At 39.5% G+C, this 16097-nt stretch overlaps 1 protein-coding gene across 1 annotated transcript in view; it reads right to left on the bottom strand.

Moving 5' to 3' along the window:
* Nucleotides 1-9595: 9595 nt before the first annotated feature.
* Nucleotides 9596-16097, bottom strand: part of LOC126262244 (transitional endoplasmic reticulum ATPase TER94) — a 55729-nt gene continuing 49227 nt past the window's right edge. Inside the window, exon 14 of the mRNA XM_049958724.1 lies at nucleotides 9596-10828. Within this exon, the coding sequence (XP_049814681.1) occupies nucleotides 10729-10828 (100 nt within the window). The 3' untranslated portion in view covers nucleotides 9596-10728. The remainder of the gene's footprint in view (nucleotides 10829-16097) is intronic.

Raw genomic sequence — 16097 nt, 5'->3', positions numbered from 1 at the left:
CTGGCAATGGCAAGGAAATCGTTTCTGAAGAAGAGAAATTTGTTAACATCGAGTATAGATTTAAGTGTCAAGAAGTCGTTTCTGAAAGTATTTGTACGGAGTGTAGCCATGTATGGAAGTGAAACATGGACAATAAATAGTTTGGACAAGAAGAGAATAGAAGCTTTCGAAATGTGGTGCTACAGAAGAATGCTGAAGATAAGGTTGGTAGATCACGTAACTAATGAGGAGGTATTGAGTAGGATTGGGGAGAAGAGAAGTTTGTGGCACAACTTGACTAGAAGAAGGGGTCGGCTGGTAGGACATGTCCTGAGGCATCAAGGGATCACAAATTTAGCATTGGAGGGCAGCGTGGAGGGTAAAAATCATAGAGGGAGACCAAGAGATGAATACACTAAGCAGATTCAGAAGGATGTTGGTTGCAGTAGGTACTGGGAGATGAAGGAGCTTGCACAGGATAGGTTAGCATGGAGAGCTGCATCAAACCAGTCTGAGGACTGAAGACCACAACAACATTTTGGCGAGAATGTCCCATTATCGACATCTCAAACACCCCCCCCCCCCCCACCTCTATATGAGATAATTAGCAATGCAAGCCTTCACACTCTTCTGCACAAAGGTACCAAGCAACTGCAACTTATTTGCCTAGTGCCCAGTTTTAGTTTCAATTTTGTACCTGCTTCTGTCAACAGTTGAGATATTAAGAATTTCATGTTGTAAATTGATACTTTCAAAAAACAACCTTCTTCCCAGGGATATAACTTTTCCACTTTATAACTTTCTTCCTCTACAAATACAACATATGGACCCATGTCTTAACTGCTGTGTATTATCCCTGCTAGCATATTTCCTGTTGCTAAGGAACACGTTACTTTCCTTAAGAGTTGCTTACGATCCAGCTGTTGGAGTATGCTGCCCACTGGGTGTTGCGTTATCACCACCACCACCACCACCACCACCACCACCACCACCACCGACATGCGAATTGCCCAATGTGGCGCAGAGTGAAAGACTTGAAACTTGGCGGCTGAACTTTGCCAGGTGAGGACTTCCGGCTATCAATGCCACACAATCATCATCATCAACCTGTTGTGATGACGGTGATCTGCATCTCGAGTTTTGTTGCTGGTTGTTGTGTATTGGAGATCATACAATGGTATGCGATGAATGATGTTCTACTTCCTCTGACAATTCTGTGGACAGTGATCTTCAAAGCACATTTCAACAGTATCACCTTACACTGGGCTGTAATCTGCACTGTTGATGAAGATCTTAGTCACAACTGGCTTGATAGTATGGCCATGATGCAATGCCACAGATGACCCCTAGTTTCCATTTCAACTATAGTCACTGAGAACAATCTCCCAGCAACTTTACCACTTGTTATGAGCAATTTGTTAGCTGCAAGTAAGAACAAGAAAGAAACAGATGAACCTAAATACACTATTGATACAACAGTAAAAGTGTACTGCCACATCTTAAGCTTGCTGGGATGTTAACTCTTGTGTGTCTCAGCAATGAATGAGATTCCCACGTGTATAGTCAGATGTCAACACTACAAACAAGAACATTATAAGCAGTTGTTTCTCTGGTCAAGTGCTTTATCGGTCCCTACTTCTTTTGGAAGTTTTCAAATATAGTCACTGTACTAATATATCCAAATTCAGGACACATTTTGCAACCAGCATGCACTAGTGAATTCAGTTATGCTGCCATTTCTCCTCTCTGCCGGAATGCAATCCGACTAAGATTTTCTGAAGCATTTCTTTGCTTGTAGAAGCTTCCAAATTTCCTACAAAGATTTGTCAGACCTCTTGGTGATTTATTTCTCATCCTAATGACATGAAACCCCTGGAGTTTAAAAATTTCCCTCCCTCAGTTATCCTCTACACTCTTAGTTTGCTCCTACAATGCTTGTTTAAACACACACACACACACACACACACACACACACACACACACACACACACCATTTTTGTGGAATAGAAACACTCTCCTTCAACTTAATAGAAATTACACTTTCTCCAAACATATACACACATCTCAACTTGAAGTTTTCTTGGCAAAATTCTGAAATAAATTATATCCATTCCGCAGAAATTTCAAAAACATTAGAACCCAAGTGACAGAACATAAATCTAGAGCATGAAGATCAATTGAGGATGCATGAATTAGAGCAACAGCTTCATTACTAAGTAACATTTGTTAGTTTAGATAGAACTAATGTAGTCTATAAAAATGTTTCTTATTATTATAATAATTCAAATTGAAATAAAACATTCAGCTTTTTCTAATAATTATCTTTGACAAAGCAACAATACCAAGAATATTCTTGAAATGTCATCTTCCATACCATGGTACTTGGACCAATCTTCTATATTGACATAAACAGCATTCCAAAATGCAGCAGCACTCATTCTGCAGATGATTCAACTATGTATTCCAGTAAACCAATTCTTCATAATACTGCTAATTTCTGAACAACCTGGCGATATTAGTGGAATAATAAAATTAGAAATTTGACACTCAGTGATTGAGAAGTGCGGGTTAGCTACTACAAACAGCATTGTGAACGCATTATTGTGGCCAAGATAGACACAAAGCCCATGCCTACTACAGTAGTACAAGTTTATATGCCAACTAGCTCTGCAGATGATGAAGAAATTGATGAAATGTATGACGAGATAAAAGAAATTATTCAGGTAGTGAAGGGAGACGAAAATTTAATAGTCATGGGTGACTGGAATTCGTCAGTAGGAAAAGGGAGAGAAGGAAACATAGTAGGTGAATATGGATTGGGGGGAAGAAATGAAAGAGGAAGCCGCCTTGTAGAATTTTGCACAGAGCATAACTTAATCATAGCTAACACTTGGTTCAAGAATCATAAAAGAAGGTTGTATACCTGGAAGAACCCTGGAGATACTAAAAGGTATCAGATAGATTATATAATGGTAAGACAGAGATTTAGGAACCAGGTTTTAAATTGTAAGACATTTCCAGGGGCAGATGTGGATTCTTACCACAATCTATTGGTTATGAACTGCAGATTGAAACTGAAGAAACTGCAAAAAGGTGGGGATTTGAGGAGATGAGACCTGGATAAACTGAAAGAACCAGAGGTTGTAGAGAGTTTCAGGGAGAGCATAAGGGAACAATTGACAGGAATGGGGGAAAGAAATAAAGTAGAAGAAGAATGGGTAGCTCTGAGGGATGAAGTAGTGAAGGCAGCAGAGGATCAAGTAGGTAAAAAGACGAGGGCTAATAGAAATCCTTGGGTAACAGAAGAAATATTGAATTAAATTGATGAAAGGAGAAAATATAAAAATGCAGTAAATGAAACAGGCAAAAAGGAATACAAACGTCTCAAAAATGAGATCGACAGGAAGTGCAAAATGACTAAGCAGGGATGGCTAGAGGACAAATGTAAGGATGTAGAGGCTTGTCTCACTAGGGGTAAGATAGATACTGCCTACAGGAAAATTAAAGAGACCTTTGGAGAGAAGAGAACCACTTGTATGAATATCAAGAGCTCAGATGGCAACCCAGTTCGAAGCAAAGAAGGGAAGGCAGAAAGGTGGAAGGAGTATATAGAGGGTTTATACAAGGGCGATGTACTTGAGGACAATATTATGGAAATGGAAGAGGATGTAGATGAAATGGGAGATAAGATACTGCGTGAAGAGTTTGACAGAGCACTGAAAGACCTGAGTCGAAACAAGGCCCCGGGAGTAGACAACATTCCATTAGAACTACTGATGGCCTTGGAAGAGCCAGTCATGACCAAACTCTACCATCTGGTGAGGAAGATGTATGAGACAGGCGAAATACCCACAGACTTCAAGAAGAATATAATAATTCCAATACCAAAGAAAGCAGGTGTTGACAGATGTGAAAATTACCGAACTATCAGTTTAATAAGTCACAGCTGCAAAATACTAACGCGAATTCTTTACAGACGAATGGAAAAACTGGTAGAAGGGGACCTCGGGGAAGATCAGTTTGGATTCCGTAGAAATGTTGGAACACGTGAGGCAATACTAACCTTACGGCTTATCTTAGAAGAAAGATTAAGAAAAGGCAAACCTACGTTTCTAGCACTTGTAGACTTAGAGAAAGCTTTTGACAACATTAACTGGAATACTCTTTTTCAAATTCTGAAGGTGGCAGGGGTAAAATACAAGGAGCAAAAGGCTATTGACAATTTGTACAGAAACCAGATGGCAGTTATAAGAGTCGAGGGGCATGAAAGGGAAGCAGTGGTTGGGAAAGGAGTGAGACAGGGTTGTAGCCTCTCCCCGATGTTATTCAATCTGTATATTGAGCAAACAGTAAAGGAAACAAAAGAAAAATTCGGAGTAGGTACTAAAATTCATGGAGAAGAAGTAAAAACTTTGAGGTTCGCCGATGACATTGTAATTCTGTCAGAGACAGCAAAGGACTTGGAAGAGCAGTTGAAAGGAATGGACAGTGTCTTGAAAGGAGGATATAAGATGAACATCAACAAAAGCAAAACGAGGATATTGGAATGTAGTCAAATTAAATCGGGTGACGCTGAGGGGATTAGATTAGGAAATGAGACACTTACAAGTAGTAAAGGAGTTTTGCTATTTAGGAAGTAAAATAACTGATGATGGTCGAAGTAGAGAGGATATAAAATGTAGACTGGCAATGGCAAGGAAATCGTTTCTGAAGAAGAGAAATTTGTTAACATCGAGTATAGATTTAAGTGTCAGGAAGTCGTTTCTGAAAGTATTTGTATGGAGTGTAGCCATGTACGGAAGTGAAACATGGACGATAAATAGTTTGGACAAGAAGAGAATAGAAGCTTTCGAAATATGGTGCTACAGAAGAATGCTGAAGATTAGATGGGTAGATCACATAACTAATGAGGAGGTATTGAAGAGGATTGGGGAGAAGAGAAGTTTGTGGCACAACTTGACTAGAAGAAGGGATCGGTTGGTAGGACATGTCCTGAGGCATCAAGGGATCACAAATTTAGCATTGGAGGGCAGCGTGGAGGGTAAAAATCGTAGAGGGAGACCAAGAGATGAATACACTAGGCAGATTCAGAATGATGTAGGTTGTAGTAGGTACTGGGAGATGAAGAAGCTTGCACAGAATAGAGTAGCATGGAGAGCTGCATCAAACCAGTCTCAGGACTGAAGACAACAACAACAACAACAACAATCTTCAGACATGAAGAGCTAGGTTTTTTGATGTCGTCTACTTACCTTCCAGTAGGTCTTCATTGTCTTTTCTTATATCTGTGTGTCCAGCAAATAATTTCGTTGATATCAGTTGCTTGAAATTCCCACCTCTTTAACACACTGACTGCCACAAGGCCGCAATGAAGCCTCATGCCGTATCCCCACTGGTGGCCACATCAGAGCCTCATTCATGCCGGACACAGTGTGCCCACCAGGGAGAAAGCAATCACTAAGCGTGCGGCAGCTAATACCTTAACACCTGTTTCATTCTTTTTTCGGTTGGTTGATTTGGGGGAGGGGATCAAACAAATCTTCACACTGCCAATTTCTGCCTCCTTCCGATCAGCACTCTTAATTCACTGCAAATTCTTCGAATGGGCAGCAGTGAGTTGAATACATATGACTAGCAACAAAAAGACAACTATCACATCAGGCTGTGATGTAAGACAATTTGAAATAACCTAATATTTTTCCCTGTCATTGTTTTAAAACAACTGCAAAGTTAAAAAGAAACGTAAATCCAGTACACAGTAAAAGCCTCATAATCCAGCATCACTTCATATCTATTGAGTAGTTCAGAAGCATTTGACAGAACACATTCATGCTTGGCAGTAGTCAACAATTTGAGTCTTGTAGTGCCAAACGTCGTTTCAGTCACCTGTCAGACAGCTTCTACGAGGTGTGGCTAGAAAAAAAACCGGACTAGTACTGGTGAAACAACAAAACGAATGCAATAAGGCTGAAAGTCGCGTGGCCTGTCACGTGACTCTCGCTCCGCCTACTGCTCGAGTTTCATCTGCCTCCTGCACTCAGATGCCCGTGGCGTCTGTTTTAAGTAGTTGACGTTTTGTCTGTGCGTCGGAAAATGTTGAGTGTACAGAAAGAACAGCGTGTTAACATCAAATTTTGTTTCAAACTAGGAAAATCTGCAAGTGAAACGTTTGTAATGTTACAACAAGTGTACGGCGATGATTGTTTATCGCGAACACAAGTGTTTGAGTGGTTTAAACGATTTAAAGATGGCCGCGAAGACACCAGTGATGACACTCACACAGGCAGACCATTGTCAGCAAAAACTGATGCAAACATTGAAAAAATCGGTAAACTTGTTCAACAAGATCGCCGTTTAACAATCAGAGCAGTGTCTGAGTTAACATGAGTTGACAAGGAAAGTGTTAGGCAGATTCTTCATGAAAGTTTCAACATGATCAAAGTGTGTTCAAAAATGGTTCCAAAGTGTCTCACAATTGAACAGAAGGAATGCCGAAGAATGATTTGTTCTGACATCCTGGAAAACATTGAAAGTGATCCCACCTTCTTACAAAATGTTATTACTTGCGATGAATCGTGGTTTTTTACTTACGATCCCGAAACTAAATGCCAATCGATGCATTGGAAAACTGGTTCTCCACAACAAAAAAAGCATGAATGTCAAAATCGAAATTCAAGGCAATGATGTTTTTTTTTTTGACATCAAAGGGATTGTGCACGTTGATTGGGTACCAGAGGGACAAACAGTGAATCAGCATTACTACATTAGCGTCCTGGCTACCCTACGTGAGCGAGTACGGAGAAAACGGAACGATTTGTGGAGAAAAAAAGTCGTGGATCCTTCACCAAGACAATGCCCCAGCTCACAGTGTGTTGTCAGTGAAGACGTTTTTGGCAAAACACAACATTCCCATCTTAGATCATCCACCCTACTCACCTGATTTGGCCCCCTGTGACTTTTTTCTTTTCCCTAAAGTCAAGTCAGCTTTGAAAGGAACTAGATTTGAGACTGCTGAAGCAGTAAAAGAAAAAGCGACGGAAGTAATGTATGGACTTACCGAAAATGATCTGCAGCATTGCTATGAACAGTGGAAAATTCGTATGGAGCGGTGTAGAGACCGAGGAGGAGAGTACATTGAAGGAGATAACATGAAATTGTAAATAATTGTAAATAAATGTTTTTTCCAGCATCAGTCCGGTTTTTTTCTAGCCGCACCTCGTATAATGCATCAGTTGTCTAATAATTAAAAAATGGTGTTTTCCAGTGGAAGAACGATTAGTGCTGTTCCATATTACAATTACAATAGTGCTGTGTACTGTGGGAGTCTTCTCAACCAAGCACTTCTCAAAAGAAAGGGAAAGTCAAATGTGCACACATTACACTCACAATATGACAAAAGCCTGGCATCAGTAACTCTGTGAGAATAGATTAAGATTATGAAACAATATGAAGGTTCTTCAACAATCTATAACATTAAAAAGAAATAAAGGCTAATTTCAAAAGTCTGCCTCACAGACAATCACATTAAAAGACACTGAATCATGAGAAACTTTGAAAAAGCCCAAACTAGAACAGTTGCATAAAATTTTGTTCAAGCAGTTCTGTGCCAAAAGTTCTGAAGGAAAATCTTCAACTGGGCCTATGATAATGGAAAAATGTAAACAGTTCCACGATTGTTTGGGCTTACCAGAAACTAAATGTGTGTTTTTCTTGCAGTTAGCTCTGCAGATTCAAAACTCTTCGTGGAATTCGGAAGCTTGGTGTACATGGGGAGTTTAATCATCAGATAAAAATACAGCTGAAAAACACAAACTTTTTTCAATTTAGTTAAAATACCATACCTAGTCAGATCTACAATGCCGATGAAACAGGTCATGGTCTACTTTATTGTTTGCATAGTTCTACTTTGGCAAAGAAAGGGGGGGGGGGGGGGGAGGGTGTTGGTTGACAGTTTTATTGTTCCAGTGCTTCAGGTTATCACATGTTAAGTACAAAAACCCAAGAACGTTTAAAGGCATTTTAAATTTTCCTGCAATTTATGGAGCTATTTCAAATGCAGGTACGGCATCAGAATAGTTTAAGGACTGGTTTTTCTGTAACTTTGCATCTGTAGGAGATACTATAGAAGAACATAGGATACATAATCAAAGGCCTGTGCCCTTTGTTTACCTTGCATTTCACACTCTTTATTGTGCTCGACTTAATGCTACTTGTGTGAAGCAGGGCTGGGTAACTAGTGTGTGTTTATTTTTGCCATTTGTGTTCTTGAAGAACACACTCAGCATGGTGCGAGATAGAAACAAGAAATGCCACAGGGTGGTGTGCGGTTTTGGATTAGTACTCATTTTTCAGACTGCCAACCAACCATAGCCCAGCAGACAGTGCAATTGCACTAGCATTGTTGTGGCAATTGTGCTTAGTTTACTTCAATTGTGATTCTCACTTTTTGTATACATGATCAGATTGCCAATCTCAGTGCCACCTGCTAACAAAATTGGACTAGTTTCATAATGAAGGAAAGCTGGTTAAAAACCTTTGAACTTTATTGCATTAGCTAGCACCAATCACCCACAGTGGCCCGTGTCTTCAAGGAGTGAACAAATAGTTTATGTACTCACAGCTCTGAATGAAGATTGGTATGAAAGCTAACAATGTTCTTAGTCTTTTTCATGTTCATACTGATGACTTGGTACCTGAATTATTTGGCGAATTGTTACCTTTATTCCTTACTTTCTCTGAAGGGGGCAATGTCTCCACACATGCGTAGTATGGACAGACTATTTAAGTCTTCCTCCTTTCTCTCTATAGTTACTGGCATGAATTTACTGGGAATCAAGTGCTACTTGTTTTGTTTAATTGTAGAACACTTTGTAAACAACAGCCTATATAAATTTTGGTTTTTAACTTCAAATTAATCTCCATAATACCATCCAATAGAGCTTCCACATATACCAAACTATGGTTTTTTAAATCTGCCTTGAATCATCAGTATCTGCTTTCACATAACAGCGTAACTGGGAAACATCTTTTTTTATGTTGCAGGTACAGCCGAAAGATTTTTTCAAATTATAACTGATTTTGTCTTAGCATCTTCAAAGTGGATGTAGTGTCGTCTTTCAAGTGGAGGAATAAAAATCAAGGGTGGGGGTGGGAGGGTTGGGGTGCTGGAGGTGGTGGTGGTGGTGGTGGTGGTGGCGGCGGCAACAACATGTATATCAGCACTATTTATGAGTCTTTTATAACATCAGGAATCTTTTTGCAGCTACTGGCATTTTACGATAGTACCACTTTGATCCCAAAACTGTAACATCAAAAGAGAATTTTCACCACCACTTCTGTTAACTGTCAATGCAATTCTTTTCGTCAACAAATATTACCACAAAAAATTGTCATTCGCATGAAATCCCAGTATACCACAAATAACATTCAAAAAGTGAACAAGTATTTGATGCAAAGTGATTTTTTTCATAGTTGACTTACTTTGACTCTTCACAACAGCATTTCAAAGATCAAATGACTGTTCACAAATTAAAACAAGATCATGATACATGGCATGAACACATAATTACAAAATTGGCAAAAGAAACGTGCAGTATACTGAGTAACTGGAAGCCTGTTTCACAAACACACTTTATTTCATCCAGAACATGTTTCTCTAACACTTTCCAGAAAGTACGGAACTAAAACAAATAATTTAAGATGAAAAACGCTTGCAGTATTTTATAAACATAGCCACAGTGTCAAGAATGACATCAAATAAATGGCAAACGGGAGTACAAAAGCTGATAATGTTCCTAGCAATCACAATGCATGTGTTCTCACTTAACCAAGGCTGGGAAAAGGACAAATTCTAATGCAGAAAAATATTTAAAGCGAGAAATTATATCGAATACACGTAATTTCATCTGAGAGGGAAAGTAAACATAGCCTACTAAAGAACAATACGACAAGTTTTTAACTAAAACTGATTTCATGAATTTAACACTTTATTCTGAATTACTTAAAAAGTTCCAGTCTACAGACAGACATTACCCTGCTAGAAAAGTAAAAAAAAGTACTGAAAACACAAAGGCTAATGGTTCCAGTTGGCTAAGTTCTATACCACAGTGACATTGTTTATTCATTCTCCAAACTTACAGAATACTCTTAATTAAAAGTATGCAATGAATTTTAAAATACGAAAACTGGGAAAAATCACAGAAATAATAAATTATTTTAGTGTTTCCATCACATATTTACAACAACCACCAGTCATTGTACTGGCATGATGAAAAACACTTGACATTCAAAATACTAGTTTACAAAAGGACAATTACAGCCACAAAGCAAAATCAGTAGTATCAATATTTTGCATGAATTTCGAAAATAGTGCATTACATTAACATCTGCTTCTTCATTAACCACTAATGCAATATAAGATGTTTGATAGTGTCAAACCAAGTTCAGAGAATGCTGCAAGAATAAATGTGAAACCTGTTGTTGTTCTGCATTTAATTTTATCATTCACATTAGGCACAATTCGCATTTCCATACACAGAATCTTACACATACACACAGTTTTAAAACCATGAGTTTATGGAAGCAACCACAATGATCTCAAGCAATGTACACAAATGCAAACATTTCCAGATATCACACGTTTTCACAGTATGCTGTGAAAACTGGCCTTATTACTGAACAATCAGACATTGTGTATCGATTTTTCTTCACAATTATAACTGAACTTCATTGCTTTTATTCAGTCTTCATTTAACTGTACAGGTCATCATCACCATCTTCTTGGAAAGTTCCTGGCTGGCTTCCACTATTCCCTCCTTGTGATGGATTACCTGGGTTAGAACTTGGGAATCTGAAAAACAAAATGGCTTTTCAAAACAGTTCACAGAGGTATCTCTATCTTTAGAATCATTTCATGTACCAAATCACTAAGTCAGCCCAACACTTCAAACATCTTGTGTAAAACCGTCTCCCCTGTAAATACCCGACTACTGCAATTCCACATAAAATTACGCAACAATACAATTAAAGTGCTTCCTATTTAACATGCTTGTTACTCATATGACAGTAGCACGTTTTCAAAAAGGTTTGACAAACACACAAAATCTAGTTGTAACAGGTAACAACTTAATAGGTAACACCACATAAAGACACTATTGGCTATTGTTAATAACCAAACAAAGGAAAACACCTGTTTAGAACTGAACACTAATACTGCCACAAACCCAATGTAATGCAAAAACTAACTCCAACACAGATTGACTGGCAGTAGCATACTTCACATCCCGTTGGTAATTTTATCTTTCTCTGCCATTTACCTACCATGCATATATTAACAATACCTACAACTAAACACACAAACAAGCAAATAATTTCTTATCTCTGGTGCGTGTTCAATTTGAATAACTATGGAGAAAGGAGCAGTAAGGATGAGTTGGAGTTTTGTGGAAAAAAATAATAGTATTTCAACTGCAATATAATCCCAGACAGCAACACTACACCTTTAACATTAAATTAAGCTATTACAGCTACCCCCCTCCCCCCTTCCATAGCAAACATTCCCTTCCCTACACCCTAGACTACTACTGCTCCCATTTCCAAAAAATTCAAATTCAGAAGCATCCCTCGCCACCCAGCCACAAATGTGTCAATACGTTTGCTATCTTCTTGAATTAGCAGCCAGAACTTCAAGTCAAGTTGTCACACTATTTCAAACATTCCACCTGGCTGTCATCCTCAATACTTTGCTCTGCCAAAGCTATGAATTTCTCTAGTGAAGCACTCAAGATTCTCTCTAATGATATCTTCCCCACACCACCTATGCAGCCTTTCATTGCCCTCCTAACCACTGTCACATCCTCATAAATACCACGACATTCCCACTGGCCAGCCACTCACTCTCTCTCTCTCTCTCTCTCTCTCTCTCTCTCTCTCTCTGATCTTGTTAAGCTTTGTGACATCTCACTTTAACATAGACCTAAAGGACAGAACACAGCCACAGGAAACCTAAATGAGGATAGCCAGCATGACAGTCTAGTGCCTAAACTATTAGGTATCTTTACTCGATATGTATGTGAGGTCTGTGCAAGAAATCAGTCTCATATTCCAGATTTCATCCAATCCTTTTTTCTTTGCGTTCAACAGAGAGTTTTTGTTCCTAAAAACACAAATACATTTATTTCACTTATGGTTGACAGTGTTTGAAGCTTTTGTGTGGTACATAACTCATTGCCATCCTTTTGTACTGATACTTCTCAGTATCTTTTTTGTACCCTTCACAATAACGGCAATTTTTTAATATTAAAAATGCATCATAAAACAGGTTGAGGACAAATTTAACAATATTTATACAAGGTGTACAACTTTGCTTCTGCCGTTTTTCCCCCAACATTTGAGGCTTTAATGAAACAAATTGGTCACACATGTATCATTCAAAGTATTTTTCCATCACCGGCCACTATTTTCTCCCATCTTTCGGGCAGTGTACGAATTCCGTGCCGAAAAATTGTTCATCTTTTAAAGAAATTCACAAATTGATCCAATTTGTGATTTCTTCATGAGATTGGAAGTGTTGGCCAGCCAGGCCATGCGCCATTGATCTAAACAGGTGATAGAAGGAGCAACGTCTGGAGAATATGGCGGGTGGGGTAGGGCTTCCCATTTTAATGTTTCCAAATACGTTTTGTAATGTGGGGTTGAGCACTGTCGTGCTGGAAAATCACTTTATCATGCCTCTCACTGTATTGCAGCCGTTTGTCTTTTAATGCTCTGCTCAAATGCATTAATTGCGTCTGATAATGAACACCTGTGATTGTTTCACTTGGCTTTAACACCTCATAGTACATGACACCGAGCTGGTCCCACCAAATGCAGAGCATAATCTTGGAGCCGCGAATATCCGGTTTGGCCGTCGACGTGGAAGCATGACTGGGATATCCCCATGATTTTCTGCGTTTAGGGTTATCGTAAAGAACCCATTTTTCATCCCCGGTCACAATGTGATGCAGAAATCCCTTCTGTTCTTGCCTCTGAAGCAACTGCTCACTAACACACATACACTGTTCAATGTGTCTTGGTTTCAGCTCACACGGGACTAAGTTCCTTCTTTCTGAATCATGCCCATAGCCTTGAGATATTTTGAAATGGCTTGCTGTGTCGCTCCCATTAATCGTGCCAATTCTTCTTGAGTTTGATGCGAGTCTTCACTCGGCAATCTCTCCAATTCTGCATCTTCGAAAACATTATCTCTTCCACCACTATGCTGGTCTACGACGTTAAAATCACCGTTCTTTAAGCATTGGAACCACTCACGACACGTTCCTTCACTAATAGTGTCCTTACCATACGCACTTTTGAGCATTTGATGAGATGCAGCTGCTGTTTTCTTCATACTGAAACAAAACAGTAACACCTCCCGCAAATGACGAGAATTAGGGTCATAAACTGACATTTTCAACCAAGAACAACTTTATGATGCAGACACAAATCGACTAATGTTTTGATGAGGTTATGTTGACCGATGTCCAACTAACTGCCCGACGTCTGTGATCTGTTTCTTTTGACTGCTACTTACCGTTGTTGCCACCTATTGGCAAATGGCGGAAGCAAAGTTGTACACCTTGTAAGTGTAAAAATCTCTTCATTCTAGTGCCTGTTCCCATACGTTTGCTGGTAAAATGTACACCCTTGAGAGGATTTACATTATCTGCTAATAAAATGCTTTTTCTTGTTTTGTTTTTCAAGTTTCACATACAATGACAACACATGTATCTGTTCTGACACCAATGTAGTAACATACTGAAGCTGAATTGGCACTAACTACTGAAGAGTGTGTTATATGCTGCATTCCACAATCTCTGCTATTAAAATGTGTCAAAGTCTTGTTTAAGGCATGGGAGAATAGTGATGAAAAGTTATGTTAATCAAACTAAAGGAAAGATTATAGTTTAATACAAGTTATATACCATCTTTTGAATATGTAATGAAAGTCTTATTGAGACCTAAGTAAGACTGTTCTTACAATTGCACAAGCTGTGTATAGCCTATATTACTTGTATTAACTGTGAATGCAGAAACAAAAAATATGGCACATTTAATGTCCCCTCAATGAGTTCATCAGAGACAGAACACACACAGGAATTTTGGAGTGGGTTGAAAGGGACTTAACATTTGAATCATGATCCCTTTTGTCCATTTAATAATCAAAGACTTGCATCCTTCCAGGACAAGATAAATGACGGACTGCCAAATTTATCTTTGTGGCATCATCTCAGACAGAGAAAGAGGAAAAAACAGAGATAAGGAAAAAACCTCTAAAGGTAATGAAATGTTACAAGGTAGAAGAGGTATGCTAGTCTGAAGCAATCTGAGTCCATCTCCTCTTGAGTCTAGACTGCGAAGGGTGGTCAGTTTCTACACCGGACTAGCAGTCAGTATAGAAAACAGGCTTGATGTTTCAGCCACAATAGGTGAAAAAGGTAACATACTGGTGTAGGGAGAGGGAGGGGGTGGGAGGGGGGGGGGAAGGTAAAAGCACTGAAAGATTGTAAATACCATGGTAATGAGCTTCACATGAAAATATACGAACCACTCTCTGCTTCAGTGTTTACCACAAATAAGCGAAGTTGGGACACCAAAAGGATGTAAGCCACTAACAGAGCTATCATGATGACAGCAGAGCATTCCTTACACCTGAAGATACGACCATACCAAACATGTATGGCTGATACATAGATGGCAAAGGATATTAGATTCCCTTAGAGAAGGGTTAAGGGAAGATCACCATGCAGTCCTGGACACCTTTATTGTAAGTAGGACAATAATGGAAATTCCTGGATGGAATAATACGTAATATATAGGAAAAGCAAGCCCTCAGCTTTGGCAGACTGATACATGGCATACAGACATGTAATGTAAGACAGTACTAACTGGCTTTTGAGCTCCAGATCATCTGTCAGGAGTGTACCCATTCACAAAGGATGGGGAAGCAAGATAGTGTGAAGCACATGTTGCAAAGAGAGATTTAAGACGAGGGAGGTGTGTGTGTGTGTGTGTGTGTGTGTGTGTGTGTGTGTGTAGAGAGAGAGAGAGAGAGAGAGAGAGAGAGAGAGAGAGAGAGAGATATGGATGAAGGGATGTGTGGGGGAAGTAGCAACGAAGGGACAGACGGAGTGAAACAGACAAAACTATGAGATCACTGATCCCTTGAACCTTTGTGTGTCAATACAGAAATAGCCCCCAGAGAGGAGGGACAAAAGACAAATCCCAATGGATTCTATTGTTTCTAAGAATCAGGAAAACAAAGACAGAAGAGGTAGACATGAGAGAGGGGTAAATGGTAAAGGAAGGAGAACTGCCCCATCCACAAAGCAGCTGGAGGCCCCCAGGACACGTTATGCAATCAGATACACCAAAAGAAAAATATCAGGGAAGAGAACAATGGCAATGTGTCTGCCGGCCAATGACAGATGTAAAAGAATAAGAAGAATTAAAATCTGGGAAGGAAGAGAGTTGTGATAAGGCAGTAGACGATCTGTTCGGGGCAGGAGGCAGTGGGAAATAGGTTAGCAGAGGTTTAGGGCAGAGGGTTTGCAAATGTACAGTATATGCTGGGGACTCAATTCCCCTTCTGTAGTTCAGAGAAACTTGTGCTAGAAGGGAGTATCCAAATGACATTCATACTAAAGTAGCTGTTGAAGTAATTTGTGGCATGGTGTGCTGCATTTATAACAAGTTCAAATGGCTCTGAGCACTATGGGACTTAACATCTGAGTCATCAGACCCCTAGAACTTAGAACTACTTAAACCTAACTAACCTAAGGACATCACACACCTCCATGCCCAAGGCAGGATGCGAACCTGCGACCGTAACGGTCGCGCGGTTCCAGACTGAAGCGCCTAGAACCGCTCGGCTTATAACAAGTGGACAGCACACTCTGCAGTTGAAAACAGAAAGTTTGGTACTTGTCATGCTCACGTACGATACTGCACAGTAAGTGCGGCTGACGTATGTAGGTGGTTCAGATTGGCCACAGTGAGCCATTCCTTGTTCCAAGCCTCCAGAAGCTGAAACTGTAGGGTTGACCGTAAGTAGGAATCTGGTATCCTTATCTTCTGAGTTT

The sequence above is a fragment of the Schistocerca nitens genome, chromosome 6, assembly GCF_023898315.1.
Source record: "Schistocerca nitens isolate TAMUIC-IGC-003100 chromosome 6, iqSchNite1.1, whole genome shotgun sequence".
NCBI classification, from domain to species: Eukaryota; Metazoa; Arthropoda; class Insecta; order Orthoptera; family Acrididae; genus Schistocerca; species Schistocerca nitens.
Note: the sequence above shows the minus strand (reverse complement) of the source record. Positions and strands in the feature narration are given on the sequence as shown.